Genomic DNA, 17,732 nt, shown 5'->3' on the forward strand with positions numbered 1-17,732 from the left:
TACAGTGGAACCTCGGTATACGACCAGCTCCCTACTTGCACAAAGCTTAGGACTCTACCAAACAAATACGACCTACCAGAACTTCGCTGTAAACTATTTCGTGTTTCTTGGCATTTTTTTTTTTTTTTTTGGTGTTTCTTTTGTATTATTTGTATAAATAAATCACCATGGGGCCTACGAAGATTAGTGATAACAGCCAACCAAACAGAAGATTGGTTGGCTGTTCAATACTCAAAAAGAGCGGCACTTGAACAGCCCTCTGGAATGAATTAAGGTTGCGTACCGAGGTTCCACTATACATGTATACCAGAAATGTTATATATGGTGCAAAGGTGACATTAAAACAATATCAAAGATGGTTGACACAAACCCACTACCATTATAGTATGCTCCTCACTTAGTGGTGAATTCGTTTAAAAACATGGTCTTGTGCAGATATCCAAGAACTATCTACAAGCAGTATTAAAACAGGGAAGTGTTTTTGGGTATGCCCAAATGAGATAAATCTGTGGACTAAAATCACAAGGGTATTAAAAGAGAATAACATCAAAGCTGCTTTCATAGAAAACCTGGAAGCTTTCTACAACAGATGGGAACATAAAAAGTCTGGGCTGAATGGTACTGCCCTTGATACTGGCCATGTAGTCAGAAACTGTAAGGCTGGAGGTGATGTCCTGGTAGTCAGTAAATGTGGGGCTGATAGTGCTGTCCTGGGAGACAGTAATGGTGAAGCTGGAGGTGCTGTCCTGGGAGACAGTAATGGTGAAGCTGGAGGTGCTGTCCTGGGAGACAGTAATGGTGAAGCTGGAGATTTTGTCCAGGTAGTCGGGAATTATACGCAGGAAGGAATACATATAAATGACCTCATAGGGGACAGGAGCCGTAGTAGGGAAACAAGTGCAGTCAAAGATAAGATAAAACCAATATTGCAAACTAGAAATACCACAGGAAATAGCAAACAAGAGGACTCCACTAACAATAGTGAGGATATATTACCAAAAACAACTGGTGGGAGCTCCATTGTTGGTGCTAGGGAGGATAGGAATAAGACAGGGAAACATGCACCAACAGGGAATACAGTCACAGAAACCCAAGGCAAACTGAAACCAAGCCTGTGCACATGCTATGCACTTGGTATCTGCAGGCATGGGAAATCTGGAAAAACAGACGGGACGTGCAACTATGACCACCCTAGAAAATGCCATGCCCATATGACAACAGGAAAATGCAAACTCCCTTCCTGTAAGCTTTTTCACCCTGAACTGTGTACCTCTTCAGTACAGGAAAGACTGTGCTATAACTTAAATTGCCAGGCACACCATCTAAAGGGGACAAAAAGATACAAAACATCCAGGCAATGGGAAAACCTGGGTAGCCACAGCCACTCAAGAGGGAGAGGTTTTTTAGTGCCAGGAAGGAAAAAAAACTGGCAGGAAATGGCAGAAATCGTACGCCAAATCCAGCCATTCCTGGAGTGGAACCACAGTCGATGGCCTCCACTCCAAACCAACAGATACAGATACTAATGCCGGAAAAAAAATCCCCCCCCAGTACCAACAATACCACCAGTCCGATGACATTCTTATTTGCAAATATACAGGGTCTAAAGCCAGCAACAAACAACAAAATACCTTTCATCCGTGGACTGCTTGCAGAGGCAAAGGCAATGTTCGCGGCTTTCACTGAGACCCACATAAAGGATCACTTGGACAACAAAATATGGATCCCAGGTTACAACCTATACAGATGTGACAGAGTGAACAGGCAAAGGGGGGGGCTGGCCTGTACATTGCAGAGTCACTTGTTTGCACAGAACTGCTTAATGCCTCAAATGATGTAGTGGAAGTTTTAGCAGTAAAGGTCGAGAACCAAAACCTAGTCATTGTGGTAGTCCACAAGCCTCCGGATGCAACATCCCAGCAATTCCAGGAACAGCTGTTAAAAACTGACCACTGTCTGGAAAGTCTTCCAGCTCCTGCACCCAACATCTTGCTCCTGGGGGATTTCAACTTAAGGCACCTAAAATAAAGGAATATAGCAAATAATATTGTTGCAGTAATAACACCAGGAGGCAGCTCTGATGAAAACTCACACTCACACGAGCTTTTAAATCTCTGCACAAAATTCAATTTAAACCAGCAAATAATAGAGCCTACTAGACTGGAGAATACACTAGACCTCATCTTCACTAACAACGATGATCTGATAAGAAATGTCACCATATCAAAAACAATATACTCAGATCATAACATAATTGAGGTTCAGACATGTATGAGTGGAACCCCAGACCGACATAATGAGACTAGTCACGAGGGAGCATTCACCAAATTCAACTTCAATAACAAAAACATAAAGTGGGACCAAGTAAACCAAGTCCTAACCAATATAAGCTGGGAAGATATACTAAGCAACACAGACCCCAACTTATGCCTAGAACAGATTAACTTGGTGGCACTCGATGTATGCACAAGGCTTATTCCTCTAAGAAAAAGGAGGAGTAGATGTAAAATAGAAAGAGACAGGCGCTCCCTTTACAGGCGATGGAAAAGAATAACAGAGCGGCTAAAAGAGGTCAATATATCTGAAATGCGTAGGGAGACACTGGTCAGAGAAATAGCAAGCATCGAACTTAAGCTAAAGGAATCTTATAGGAGTCAGGAATCGCGGGAAGAACTAAAAGCCATAAATGAAATCGAAAGAAACCCAAAGTATTTCTTCTCCTATGCCAAATCAAAGTCGAGAACAACGTCCAGTATTGGGCCCCTACTTAAACAAGATGGGTCCTACACAGATGACAGCAAGGAAATGAGTGAGCTACTCAAGTCCCAATATGACTCAGTTTTTAGCAAGCCGCTAACCAGACTGAGAGTTGAAGATCAAAATGAATTTTTTATGAGAGCCACAAAATTTGATTAACACAAGCCTATCCGATGTTATCCTGACGCCAAATGACTTCGAACAGGCGATAAATGACATGCCCATGCACTCTGCCCCAGGGCCAGACTCATGGAACTCCGTGTTCATCAAGAACTGCAAGAAGCCCCTATCACGAGCCTTTTCCATCCTATGGAGAGGGAGCATGGACACGGGGGTCGTCCCACAGTTACTAAAAACAACAGACATAGCCCCACTCCACAAAGGGGGCAGTAAAGCAACAGCAAAGAACTACAGACCAATAACACTAACATCCCATATCATAAAAATCTTTGAAAGGGTCCTAAGAAGCAAGATCACCACCCATCTAGAAACCCATCAGTTACACAACCCAGGGCAACATGGGTTTAGAACAGGTCGCTCCTGTCTGTCTCAACTATTGGATCACTACGACAAGGTCCTAAATGCACTAGAAGACAAAAAGAATGCAGATGTAATATATACAGACTTTGCAAAAGCCTTTGACAAGTGTGACCATGGCGTAATAGCGCACAAAATGCGTGCTAAAGGAATAACAGGAAAAGTCGGTCGATGGATCTATAATTTCCTCACTAACAGAACACAGAGAGTAGTCGTCAACAGAGTAAAGTCCGAGGCAGCTACGGTGAAAAGCTCTGTTCCACAAGGCACAGTACTCGCTCCCATCTTGTTCCTCATCCTCATATCCGACATAGACAAGGATGTCAGCCACAGCACCGTGTCTTCCTTTGCAGATGACACCCGAATCTGCATGACAGTGTCTTCCATTGCAGACACTGCAAGGCTCCAGGCAGACATCAACCAAATCTTTCAGTGGGCTGCAGAAAACAATATGAAGTTCAACGATGAGAAATTTCAATTACTCAGATATGGTAAACACGAGGAAATTAAATCTTCATCAGAGTACAAAACAAATTCTGGCCACAAAATAGAGCGAAACACCAATGTCAAAGACCTGGGAGTGATCATGTCGGAGGATCTCACCTTCAAGGACCATAACATTGTATCAATCGCATCTGCTAGAAAAATGAAAGGATGGATAATGAGAACCTTCAAAACTAGGGAGGCCAAGCACATGTTGACACTCTTCAGGTCACTTGTTTAATCTAGGCTGGAATATTGCTGCACACTAACAGCACCTTTCAAGGCAGGTGAAATTGCTGACCTAGAAAATGTACAGAGAACCTTCACGGCGCGCATAACAGAGATAAAACACCTTAATTACTGGGAGCGCTTGAGGTTCCTAAACCTGTATTCCCTGGAACGCAGGCGGGAGAGATACATGATTATATACACCTGGAAAATCCTAGAGGGACTAGTACCGAACTTGCACACGAAAATCACTCACTACGAAAGCAAAAGACTTGGCAGACGATGCAACATCCCTCCAATGAAAAGCAGGGGTGTCACTAGCACGTTAAGAGACCATACAATAAGTGTCAGGGGCCTGAAACTGTTCAACTGCCTCCCAGCATACATAAGGGGGATTACCAACAGACCCCTGGCAGTCTTCAAGCTGGCACTGGACAAGCACCTAAAGTCGGTTCCTGACCAGCCGGGCTGTGGCTCGTACGTTGGTTTGCGTGCAGCCAGCAGCAACAGCCTGGTTGATCAGGCTCCGATCCACCAGGAAGCCTGGTCACAGACCGGGCCACGGGGGCGTTGACCCCCGGAACTCTCTCCAGGTAAACTCCAGGTATAATAATAATTTTTATTTTAGCATGATACACATTTGTACAAAGGAGTACAGTATAACAATTTGGTGTACGTGCCAAAAGCCCCTTTATATGCAGAGCATTTCGGGCAAACTTAAGATTAATTTAAGATTAATAAGGCAATATCGGTGTAATAACTGTACATATGGTCATTAGGCGAGTTACAATGATTACAAGAAAACTGAATATTCTATTAATTCATGTTATATGGCTTTAGTAAGTTTAGTAGATAAAAATTACAGTTTTGATTATTAACCTAAGGAACAGAACTCCATCATTAAGTGAGGAGAGGCTGTACTGTACAGTATATTAATCCGTAAACGGTCCAAACGTATATATACGTTTTTTCAACATTTGAAAGTATGTAAAAATAGTAGATCTTCTTTTTGTTTTTTACATTTGAAAATGTGTAAACAAACTTTGATCTACCTTTTTTTTTTGTTATATTTGAAAATATGTAAAAATAACGTAGATCTATTTTTGTAGCACTACACATGTGAATGTAGATCTGCTTGGACCGTTTACAGGTTAATTTTGTAATGTTCTGTGTAATTTTTGCAACAATGAAATTTGTACCTAATTTGGCATTTATTATTTTTTATTATTCTAATTTGGCATTTATTTATTATTTTTTATTATTATTCTAAAAGATATCATACCTGATGAATCATCGTTGATTCTGGCAGTAGTTAACTTCAATGCAGACTCAATGGTGTTGGGAAACAGCATGTACCAAATAAGGTTCAATATGGGTCAACAAAAACTAGTCTTCAACTCTGAAAACTAAGTCTTTTCTGGAAAATAGTATTGTATGCTTTAGTTCAACTTTTTTTTTTTTTACCATTACTCAATATATGAACATAAGAATGGAGGAACACTGCAGAAGGCCTAGTGGCCTATACAAGGCAGGTCCTTATCAAAACCACCACTACCCAAAGCTACCCAAGAATTTACTCCCATGACCCATGACACCAATCAAACTCAGTCCCTCTCACTCATATATTTGTCCAATCTCTTTTCAAAGCTATCTGAGGTCCTAGTCTCAATCACCCTACTCGGGAGATTGTTCCATGCATCCACAACTCTGTTCAAAAACCAGTACAGTACGTACTTACCTTTGTCCTTTCTAAACCTAAATTTATCTAACTTAAATCCGTTATTTCTGGTTCTCACCTGGTTTGATACCCTCAGTATTTTATTAATGTCACTTCTGTTTATGCCCATCATCCACTTATACACTTCGATTATATCTCCCCTCATTCTACGTCTCTCCAGGGTAAAGATTCAAGACTTGAAGTCTATCTTCATAAGGGAGATGCCTTATACAGTGAAACCTCAGTTTCGTAACTAATCCGTTCTAAAAGGTGTGATGAAAACTGAATCGTACAAAAACTGAAGCAATATTTCCCATAAGAAATACAGTGGTACCTTGAGTTACGAACTTAATTCGTTCCAGATGGCTGTTCAAGTGCTGATACAGAACGAATCTGTACCCATAAGGAATAACGTAAATTAGATTAGCAAGTTTCAGACCCCCAAAAATACACTTACAAAAGCATTTACAAAAATACACTTACATAATTGTTCAAGTTGGGAGCTGTCTGAAACTCGAGGTACCACTGTAATGTAACTCCAATTAATCTGTTCCAGATGCCCAAAAATATTAACAAAAAATACATTTTATAGAGAATAACTACAGTTTTACATACAGAAAACATTGAGAAATAAAATTAAATGACTAATGAAATGGATAAATGAACATTTAACATCACTTATACCATTATTGAAGATTCTTGTTGGCGTATGGAAGACGGTGAGGAGGGGAGAGGGAGGAGAGGTTATTGTTTGGAAGGGAAATCCCCTTCCATAAGGACTTCAGGTATCAAGGCCCTATCCAGGGTTACTGCCCTTCTTTGTCTTTTACTGGCAGTAGGACCAGCTTGAGAGTCACTGTACCCCTGTCGCACAAAAAATCTGTCCAGAGAGGTCTGTTTCTGGCATCTCTAAGATTTGCCTAAAAAGGGACAAGTCAATGTCTTTGAACATGTTGCAGATACGGCTTGCAACAGCTTTGTTAGGGTGATATTTCTCCACAAAACTTTGCAACTCACTCCACTTTGCATACATCTCCTTAATCACTGAAGAAGGCACATTCTTCCCTCTCTCTTCCTCCTCCTCCGAAGCAATTTCCTCAGCTGCGGTCTGTTGCTGTTCCAGTTGAAGGTCTTGCAGCTCTTCAGAGGTTAGCTCTTCCCTGTGGTCATCCACCAACTCTTCCACATCCTGGCCACTCACATCCAACCCCATGGACTTCTCCAAAGACACAATATTCTATCGCATTCCTCGCCTTCTTTATCAAAGGGCTGACACTTTGAACTTTATTTAGCAGTTGCACTCAATAAACAAGCACAAACAACAATGGATTACATGTATTACAAAATGTTTTGGATGAACATGCGGGATGAAGCTCACTCAACAAGAAACAAAGGCAAACTGAGTCACAAACGCATGGGATGCTTTGTGTGGACGCTTGAGTGGCAAAGTCACATGGACGCATTTGATAAGGACCATTTTCAACTCTACGAAAACCGCGCGTATGTATGAAAACTGGGACAAAATTTTGACGAATCCTACGAAAACTGGGGCATATGAAAACCGAGGTTCCACTATGCAGTAAATCATTTTAGTCATTCTTCTCTGTATGTTCTCCTATGAATTTATATCCATCCTGTAGTAAGAAGACCAAAACTGAACAGTATAATCTAAATGAGGCCTCACTAGTGATGTACAGAGCTGTAAAATAACTTTTGGACTGCTGTTACTTATACATGTACTTCTTGAAATAAATTCTAGTAATCTGTTAGCCATATTGCACACACTTAGGCACTACTGTCTTAGCTTTAGATTTCTGCATACCATGACTCCAAAGTCTTTCACACTGAAAATGAAATGAAAATATTTACTTCCTTGCAAAGCTTACAATGTGTGGTTTACATATTATAAAATGTTAATTACAAAGAAAGTCACTAGCAAGCCTAGGCATTTCGGGCAGACTAATCCTACGGATTGTAATAAAGTTGGTAGAATTACCGACAATATGTAAAGTAAAAGGACACAAGTGCAACTAATGTGACATTTGATTGTGGCAACGTTTCGCTCTCCAGGAGCTTTATCAAGCCATTATGGCTTGATAATGGGTTGATAAAGCTCTTGGAGAGCGAAACATTGCCACAATAAAATGTCACATTAGTTGCACTTGTGTCCTTTTACCTTACAGACTAATCCTAATTCTTACTACATGTATATATTGACACAGGTTATGGAGCAGTACATTTTAATTTACATTATTGTATACTGATATGAAAGTTAGGTAACTAAAGTGATTAATTAGATTTATAATAGTGAGGCAGTACAAAACATATAACAATACTACAATTAGTAAATTTAGTACAGTAATGGAAATGGTTTTATCTTGGCATGATACACTGTTTCTATAAAAGCTCCTATATTGGGAGAGTATTTCAGGCAAACTTAGGACTAACTTGAGATTTATTAGGCAATAGCTAAATTAGGAATTTATGTTTACAGTCATTTGGGTGAGTGTAAGTGTAAAACAGGAGGAATTATGGATAACAAAAGTCTATTTCGTTTTGGATGTGTTCATGATACAAAAAAAAAAAGAACAGGTGGTTGTCACATAGCAGTTAGCTGATGAAGGGGTGTGTTAGGGAGACTTTTTTTAACGGTGGCTTTGAAAATGGTGGTCGAGTCTGCAGTTCTAGAGTTTTTGGGCAGGGAGTTCCAGATTTTAGGCCCTTTTATGTACACTGAGCTTTTGTAGATATTTAGCCGGACACGAGGCATGTCACAGAGATTTTTGTGTCTGGTATTGTGTCTATGGGTCCTGTTGCAACTATCATGAAAGTGTTTTAGTTCAGGGTTAATATTAGAATTTATGGTTCTGTAAATGTAGGTTGCATAGTAGTAGGTGCAAATGTTTTGTACAGTAAGTTTAGGTCTTTGAAGAGTGGTGGGGGGTTGTCTAGCATTAGATTGCATATGAATTCTTACTGCAGCTTTTTGTTGGGTTATTATTGGCTTTAGGTGGGTTGCTGCTGTCGATTTCCAGGCACAAATAACATAGGTAAGGTAGGGATAGATGAGTGAATAGTATAGTGTGAGTAGGGCTGATTGTAGTACATAGTAACATATCTTTGAGAGGATCCCAACTGTTTTGGATACTTTTTTTTGTTGTGTGTTGGATATGGGTGTTGAATTTCAGGTTGCTTTCAAGGTGCAGACCCAGGAATTTGTCGTCATTATGTTTAGCAATAAGAGTGTTATCAATCATAATGTTCAGCTAGGCATCACCTGTTCTGCTCCAAAACATGATGTAGAAGGTTTTGTCAATATTAAGTGTAAGTTTATTGGCAGCTCTACTTCACCTAGTTTATAACTTCACAGGTTATTTTCATTCCCAAGGACTAGGACTTTACACTTGTCCACACTGAACTTTATCTGCCACTTTTCAGACTAAGACATTAATTCGTCCAAATCGTCCCGGAGTTCACTGGTATTCTCCTCAGAATGAATCATATCGCCTATTTTTGTAACATCAGCAAATTTGCTCATGTCACTTGCAATTCCTTCATCAAGGTCATTAATGTAAATTATGAACAATAATGGACCCAAAACTGATCCCTGTGGAATGCCGCTAGTGACCAGTCCCCACTCAGATTTGACCCCATTAAAGGAAACTCTCTGCTAGAACTTTACCTCCTGTACCATGAGCTGCCACTTTTCTTATGAGTCTTTGGTGAGGTACTCTATTGAAGACTTTACTGAAATCCAAATAAACAATATCATATTCTTTATCACTGTCTACTGCCTCAAATGTTTTACTGAAGAATGTCAGTAAATTTCTTAGGCAGGAACAACCACTTGTGAACCCATGCTGAGATTCATTAATCAAATTATGCTCTTCAAGGTGACTTCTAATAATATCAGCTATAATTGATTCTAATAATTTGCCTATTCTAGACGTCAGGCTTATTGGGTGGTAATTTGATGGAATGGACTTATCCCCTGATCTGAATATAGGAACTACATTAGCTATCTTCCACATCTCTGGCACAACACTAGTTAGGATGGATGCATTAAACACACTCATTAATAGCTGACTAAGTTCCATTTTGCATTCTTTAAGTGCCCTGGAAAACAACTTGTTGGGTCCCAGGGGCTTATTTTGCTTCAGTTTATCTATCTGTTTGATAACCATGCCCCTCGTGACAGTAATATTAGTTAATTTGAATTCTTCAGGAACTGAATAACTGTTAATTTCTGGAATCTCGTTTGTCTTCTTGTATAAAGACCGATAAAATATAATCATTAAATAGAGAACACATTTCCAGTTCGTTATCCATTAGCTGTCCATTCCCAATTTTCAGAGGTCCTGCTTTTTCCCTCACCTTCGTCCTATACATTTGAAAGAACCCTTTTGGATTAGTCTTTGATTCATTAGCAACCTTAATTTCATAGTCACATTTAACCTTTCTAATCCCCTTTTTTACTTCTCTTTTAAACTGAACATATTGGCCAATAAGGTTAACCTCTCCTCTTTTGATGGGCCTACATATTCATCTTTTCTCTCCTAACAGATGCTTTAGCCCACTGTTAACCCATTTGTGATCCAAACTGGTTCTGAAAACTGTTAGAGAATTGCAACTGCTTATAGTAACTATGCCAAAACCAGCAGTAGCCTCAACTGATTCAGTGCTAAAATTAAGGTACACCTAGCAGGTGAAGCTGTAAAAAGAGAAAAGTGACTGTTTTACGAATACAGTATAATGCTACACTATGAGTAAGCAATGCACAAAAGATTAAATTTTCTCCCAGAATTTGTAATAAATTATTACATGTACAGGAAGGACCCGCTTTACAGCATTTTGCTAATACAGTGGTTTTCAATTATACCCACTCTTCATTTATTTCGACTTCCTAAAATAAATATATTCACTACTTACTATAAGCTAATAATAACATTAATAATAATCTTTATTTCTACAAGTACATGTACAAGGTATACAGGTGTAGCCAAGATCAATGACATACTACTATTTAGAAAGCCCCTTGTTATGCACAGCATTTCAGGCAATTTATGTAAATTTTTTGGGGTTATCATAGGTAATTTGCAGTATGTATGATTATGCATGCCTGTGCCTAAATAAGAGCATAAGAAAGGAGCTGCAGCAGGCCTACTGGCACATGCTAGGCACGTCCAAGTCGCATCCACTTAAGATGGAAGGAGCACTACAGTAGACACAATGGCCTAATCTAGTAAGGTCCAACTCACACCCACTTAGTAACTGACAAGTGAACAAGTTGCTGAGGTCGAATCTCGGCTCCTGGTCTCTTTTTTTATTTATTTATTATTATTTGGACATGATACATAGTTGTACAAAAGAAATATAGTGGTTGAGTGTACATGTCAAAAGCCCCTTGTATGCAGAGCATTATGGGCAGGCTTAAAATTAACTTAAGATTAACCAAGCAATGATATATTCAGTGGTAAAAATACTACAGTAAACAAATGACAACATGAAGTACAAATGAGTATTTCAAATAAGAGGCTTTATAGTTGTACAACTACTGTGCAGTCTACATCTACAGGACCTTAAATTCCAATATTAACCTTGACCTAAAACGCTTTCTTGATAGTTGTGACAGAACCCACAGGCATAACACCAGACACAAACATCTCTATGACATTCCCCGTGTCCGACTAAACCTTCACAAAAATTCAATGTATGTCAAAGGCCCTAAAATCTGGAACACCCTACCTGAGAACTCTAGAACTGCAGACACATTCATTACCTTGAAAACTACCATTAGAAAACATCTTATCTCCCTGATACACTCCATCAACTAACTCCACGAATACCACCTAGTGGTTCACACTTACACTCACTCACGTATTTGACCATAAACACAGAAATATCAATCTTAATCTTAAAATAATGAATCGTAACTAGTCATAAGTTGGCCTGTGATACTCCAATACTGAAACTATGCATTGTGCGAAAACAAAAGCATTCACGTTGCTAAACTCACAAACTAGTATTTAGTCACTTAGCCATAGTAAGTAAGTAAGTAAGTAAGTTTATTCAGGTATACACAAATACAGTTACATAGAATTATCATATATAGCAGCATATGTGTAGAGAACCTAGGATAACCCAAAAAAGTCAGACAGAGTGACTTATTTGTAATGTTTTAAAGTTAAGAATTAATCTAAGTCTGCCCGAAATGCCTAGGAATGCTAGGTGTTCTAATGGCACCCTCTGTAATTAGTATTTTAAAACATGTAAACCACACATTATCCAAATTCTGTAAACCCAGCATTATAATCCTTATAGAGAATAAACTTGATCTGATTTGATTTGATTTGAAATTTGTAGTACATTTGATGAGTTACTGAGCATTCAAGAGAATGGGGTATTCTATTAGGTAATGTAATTACAAAAAGACATAGTTTGATAGGGTCACAGGTAAGCCAGGGAGAATAACAACAGGGTACAGGGGCCTTGTGGCCTGGCTGGCAAAGCTCTCGCTTCACACATGGAGGGCCCGGGTTCGATTCCCAGCAGGGTGGAAACATATCTTCACGTTTCTTTACACTTGTCCTGTTCACCTAGTAGGAAATAAGTACCTGGGTGTTAGTCGACTGGTGTGTGTCGCATCCTGGGGGACAAGATTGAGGACCCCTCAATCTTGAAGGTTTTTGGTTATCCTGGGTGGCTAACCCTCCGGGGTTAAATATCCGAACAAAATCTCATCTTAAATATCTAATGGTTATAATTGTAACCATAATTTTTAAAGGGGGGGGGTGGACCTGTAAGCCAGTGGAAGGCCTCGGTCAGATAACCAAAAGCTCCAGCTGCGGGTCATCATACAACTAAGACCCGCGTCAGGAAACACCTTTTCCTGTTTCCTGAAAATCCTTAACTAATAACTTGGTTTACCTGCTTTAACTTTCAGAGTTTAAATAACAAGTCATTACAAGGACCCCAATGGAAATACGTCACTGATTTCTTGGGTTATCCTGGATAATTTACACATATGCTGCTAAGTATAATTTATGAAATTGTATTTTATGTGCACCTGAATAAACTTACTTACCTAATCTCACCTGGGAGAATAATTGTCACCAGAGTTCAGGACACAGAGAGAGAGTGACTTCCTCATTACACTAAGACAGAAATAAACTGTACAAAGTTTAACTCGGACCTCATCAGTTGTGGCTAATGATCACCACAGTCAGAGCCGTATATATGTAGCACTAACTCCGGTTATCTGTACATAATTTGGTACATTTACCATTATTACATTAATTGATATACGTAAACTTGGGCCGGAAAGTTAAAGGAACCGACTTTCTTAAAAAAGAAAGCTGGAACTTACTCTTATCTTATTTTACCCACACATATACACTGACTTTTTTTGGGTTATCCTAGGTTCTCTACACACATGTTGCTAGGTGTTACAATACATTACAATTTTTATTTCTTTGCACCCCTCAAGGAAGGTTCCTTGATGTTGGTGAGGGGCTCTTGATTTAGGGAATTGGATCTGTGCTCCAGTTCCCCGAATTAAGCCTGAATGCCTTCCACATCCCCCCCCCAGGCGTTGTATAATCCTCCGGGTTTAGCGCTTCCCCCTTGATTATAATAATAATATTTCTTTGCAAGTTCTGTATAATCCTACGGGTTTAGCGCTCCCCATGATTATAATAATAATAATAATAATCTTTGCAAGTTTATATTGACATTCTGTGGCCTGGTGGCTAAAGCTCCCGCTTCACACACGGAGGGCCCGGGTTCGATTCCCGGCGGGTGGAAACATTTCGACACGTTTCCTTACACCTGTTGTCCTGTTCACCTAGCAAGTAAGTAGGTACCTGGGTGTTAGTCGACTGGTGTGGGTCGCATCCTGGGGGACAAGATTAAGGACCCCAATGGAAATAAGTTAGACAGTCCTCGATGATGCACTGACTTTCTTGGGTTATCCTGGGTGGCTAACCCTCCGGGGTTAAAAATCCGAACGAAATCTTATCTTAGTTGCAGTGCAAAGAGAGTCACTATCATCCCATGGCATTATGGCCAGACTAAATTAATGGTATAATAATCTATGTAACTGTATTTGTGTATACCTAAATAAACTTACTGAGTCAGTGACCGGCAGTCGTACAAAAAAATTCAGGAGCCTTCAGATTTTTAAAGAGGAATCGCTAAATCCACAGGGGTTACATAGAAGGCATTAAGGTTCGAGCTAAGGAAGGGGATAACGAGTCCAGTTCCGTGGATGAAGAGCCTCTCACCGGTATCACGGCACCAAAGATGCAAGGACCCAAATGGATTATTATTATAATCAAGGGGAAGCGCTAAACCCGTAGGATTATACAGTGCCTGTGGGGGGATGGAAGGTATTCAGGGTTAATTTAGTGAACCGGAGCACAGATCCAGTTCCCTAAATCAAGAGCCCCTCACCAGCATCAAGGAACCTTCCTTGAGGGAAGGACCCAAATGGAAATATTGAGGCTCCCAATAGAAATAAATCACTTTGACTTTTTTGGGGGGAGGGGGGTATCTTAGGTAATTTACGCATATGCTACGTATGATAATTTGTATAACTGTATTTATGTGTACCTGTACCTAAATAAACCTACCTACCTCTTTCAGATGTAACTTTTTTCTTTAGAGTATATCAGATTGATAAGTCCCTAGTTAGCTAAACGTTTCTCAAATAAAGATAACCAGATGTTGTATTTGTCTTATTAATTATCAAAAACACTGTAGATATATCTATTGGGTGAGCAGATGACCAAATAAGTTACTCAGTGTATCAGGCGGCCTTAACTAGAACTAAACTGTTAAAAACATTTTATTCTCAGCCAAGGTAGAAACATTGGGTGTGTTTTTTACACTGGTTATCTATGTTCACCCATCAGTAAAACCTGGGAGTTAGTTGACTGGTGTGGGTCGCATCCTGGGACAAAACTGACCTATTTTTTCCGAAATGCTTAACATAACAAGCAGCTTTCTATATACATGTAGTAGTATGTCATTGATGTCAGTTAGGGCTGTATACCTTGTACATGTACTTGTAGTAAATAAAGATGTTATTATTATGACTGATATACCATTCACCTTAGACGGTGATGAAACAATCTTGACAGTATTCCCTTCCCTGACTCAATTTTGATAACATTCTGTCTCCCAGGCTCTGTATGACTCCTACAGGTTTTAACTACAGGAAAGCATTCACTTCACATGTTACATCATTCTTCTACCTCTAATGATTACAATAATACAGTATAGCACATTACCTTAAATATTGGCGAGTTAAAATACCGATAAGAAGGCTGCTGCAGCACATTTATCTAAATGTTTCAAGCAGTCATGATGATGCCTTAACATATCTGGCAATGGTTATCTTGGGTCGAAGTCCATCAAGGAAGGTTCCTTGATGCTAGTGAGGAAGGTTCCTTGAATTTACTGAGGAAGGTTCCTTGATGCTAGTGAGGAAGGTTCCTTGATGTTAGTGAGGAAGGTTCCTTTATGCTAGTGAGGAAGGTTCCTTGATGCTAGTGAGGAAAGTTCCTTGATGCTAGTGAGGAAGGTTCCTTGATGTTAGTGAGGAATGTTCCTTTATGCTAGTGAGGAAGGTTTCTTGATGCTAGTGAGGAAGGTTCCTTGATGCTAGTGAGGAAGGTTCCTTGATGTTAGTGAGGAAGGTTCCTTTATGCTAGTGAGGAATAAGTAAGTAAGTAAATTTATTCAGGTATACACAAATACAGTTACATAGAATTATCATACATAGCAGCATATGTGTAGAGAACCTAGGATAACCCAAAAGGAAGGTTTCTTGATGCTAGTGAGGAAGGTTCCTTGATGTTAGTGAGGAAGGTTCCTTGATGTTGGTGAGGAAGGTTCCTTGATGCTAGTGAGGAAGGAGGTTCCTTGATGCTAGTGAGGAAAGTTCCTTGATGCTAGTGAGGAAGGTTCCTTGAAGTTAGTGAGGAAGGTTCCTTGATGTTGGTGAGGAAGGTTCCTTTATGTTAGTGAGGAAGGTTCCTTGATGTTGGTGAGGAAGGTTCCTTTATGTTAGTGAGGAAGGTTCCTTGATGCTAGTGAAGGGTTGATAGCGCACTCGGCTCAAGTGTCCGTGGTTCGATCTCCGGTACAAGTAGAAACATTGGGCTTTTCACTCTCCTATGTGCGAGTTATTTGTGCATTGTTCTAGTCATTGTATTCTGCCTTTTTGTTCTGTTTCCTTAAGACACCTGTTGTCCCTGTTCACCTAGCAGTAAGTAAGTACCTGGGTGTTAATCGACTGGTGTGGGTCGCATCCTGGGACAAACCTGACCTAATTTGTTCGAAATGTTCAGCATAAACAAGGGCTTTCTATATAGTATGTCATTGATGTCAACTATGGTCTGTATAAGTTGTATCTATTATTGTTCCAGTCATTGTATTCTGCCTTTTTGTTCTATGTTTCCTTAAAACACCTGTTGTCCCTGTTCACCTAGCAGTAAGTAAGTACCTGGGTGTTAATCGACTGGTGTGGGTCGCATCCTGGGACAAACCTGACCTAATTTGTTCGAAATGTTCAGCATAAACAAGGGTTTTCTATATAGTATGTCATTGATGTCAACTATGGTCTGTATAAGTTGTATCTATTAATATTATTAAATACGTACTTGAATCAATCCTGAATGCCTTGCATTTCCCCAGGCACTGTATGACTTACGGGTTTAACGTTTCTCCCATGAAAATAATAATTATGGGACAACTAAACCCATAGGAATTATACAGCGTATGTAGGGAGGGGGATGGAAGGCACTGAGGCTTATTTCAGGGAATTGGTGCACAGCTCAGATTCCCTAGATCAAGAGCCCCTCTTATTCCCTTCCTTGAAGGGTCAAAGTACAATACTGTTTTTATTCCCATTTTCCCGAAATATGTCTTCATTACACAACTCAATTAATATTGGAGAATTTACATAATCAAAAAATTGAGTCGCTAAACTCGTTCTTGGCCATTTTCTGAACATTTGCCACAAGTTTCTGAACATTTGCAAGTGACGTCATGGCTTCCTTGGGCACATCAGATGTGAAAAAAACTATTTGGAATATTAACCCCAGGGGCATTGTAACCCAGTACAGGCCCCTCAAAGGAGGTTCCTTGAAGCTGGTGAGGGGCTCTTGATCTAGGAAATTGGATCTGTACTTCAGTTCCTTGAACTGAGCCTAAATATCTTCCATCCCCCCCACATGCGCTGTATAATCTTATGGGTTTAGCGCTCCCCCATAATTATAATTATAACCCAGTACAGCCAATCAATGTAACTTATTTCCATTTTTTTTTTAGATCCTTTCCCATGATGCTACCCACAAGGGCCCGCAATAGAAATGTCGCTGATTTTTCTGGGTTATCCTATGTATATGATAATTCTACTTCTGTATATCTGTACCTAAATGAACTTACTGACACCCCTCAAGGGAGGTTCCTTGATGTTGGTGAGGGGCTCTTGAACTAGGGAATTAGATCTGTGCTCCAGTTCCCTGAATTAAGCCTTCTCATCCACCCCTACAGGTGCTGTAAAATCCCTACAGGTTTAGTGCTACACATAATAATAATAATTGCTAATAGCTGAGTAACTCCCAAGCATCTACTTACTGCTAGGTAATAAGCATGGTGGATGCTTGGAGACTGACACATGTCCCACCTCGTGTGGGTCTTGACTCCTTCATCCCCTCACTAGTGAGCCAGAGTACTAACCTCGGGGCTATGAAGTGCTATACATAAGGCAACGTTGACAACCACATGCACATTCTGCTCGTCTTTCTAAACCTGTACTTTTTGTTGTTCTGTTGGGCACATTACTTTTATTATATTTATGGGGAAGCACTAAACTCGTGGGGGTCATATTATGCCAGGGAAAAGTTAGGTAATCATGTTAGATTCAGCGATTAAGAGGAATGATTGGCATAGGAGTAATAATTGGGGGAGTGCAAAAGATGAGCCAATGGAGAGAATAAGTTAA

The 17,732-nt window shown here is 39.8% G+C and overlaps 1 protein-coding gene across 6 annotated transcripts in view; it reads right to left on the reverse strand.

Moving 5' to 3' along the window:
* The window catches only part of LOC128702380 (enoyl-CoA delta isomerase 2), a 47,322-nt gene extending 32,154 nt beyond the window's left edge, over positions 1 to 15,168 (reverse strand). Inside the window, exons 1-2 of one of the 6 annotated variants that reach the window (XM_070102185.1) lie at positions 15,013 to 15,168; positions 5,288 to 5,422 (exon numbers count right to left, since the gene is read on the reverse strand). In XM_070102185.1, the coding sequence (XP_069958286.1) occupies positions 5,288 to 5,299 (12 nt within the window). In that variant the 5' untranslated portion in view covers positions 5,300 to 5,422; positions 15,013 to 15,168. Of the gene's footprint in view, positions 1 to 5,287; positions 5,423 to 9,404; positions 9,476 to 12,806; positions 13,022 to 13,088; positions 13,111 to 15,012 lie in introns of those variants that run through there. The other 5 variants (XM_070102188.1, XM_070102189.1, XM_070102186.1 and 2 more) reach the window with 5 other exon arrangements.
* Between the last annotated feature and the right edge of the window lie 2,564 nt (positions 15,169 to 17,732).

The sequence above is a fragment of the Cherax quadricarinatus genome, chromosome 80 (genome assembly GCF_038502225.1).
Source record: "Cherax quadricarinatus isolate ZL_2023a chromosome 80, ASM3850222v1, whole genome shotgun sequence".
NCBI lineage: Eukaryota > Metazoa > Arthropoda > Malacostraca > Decapoda > Parastacidae > Cherax > Cherax quadricarinatus.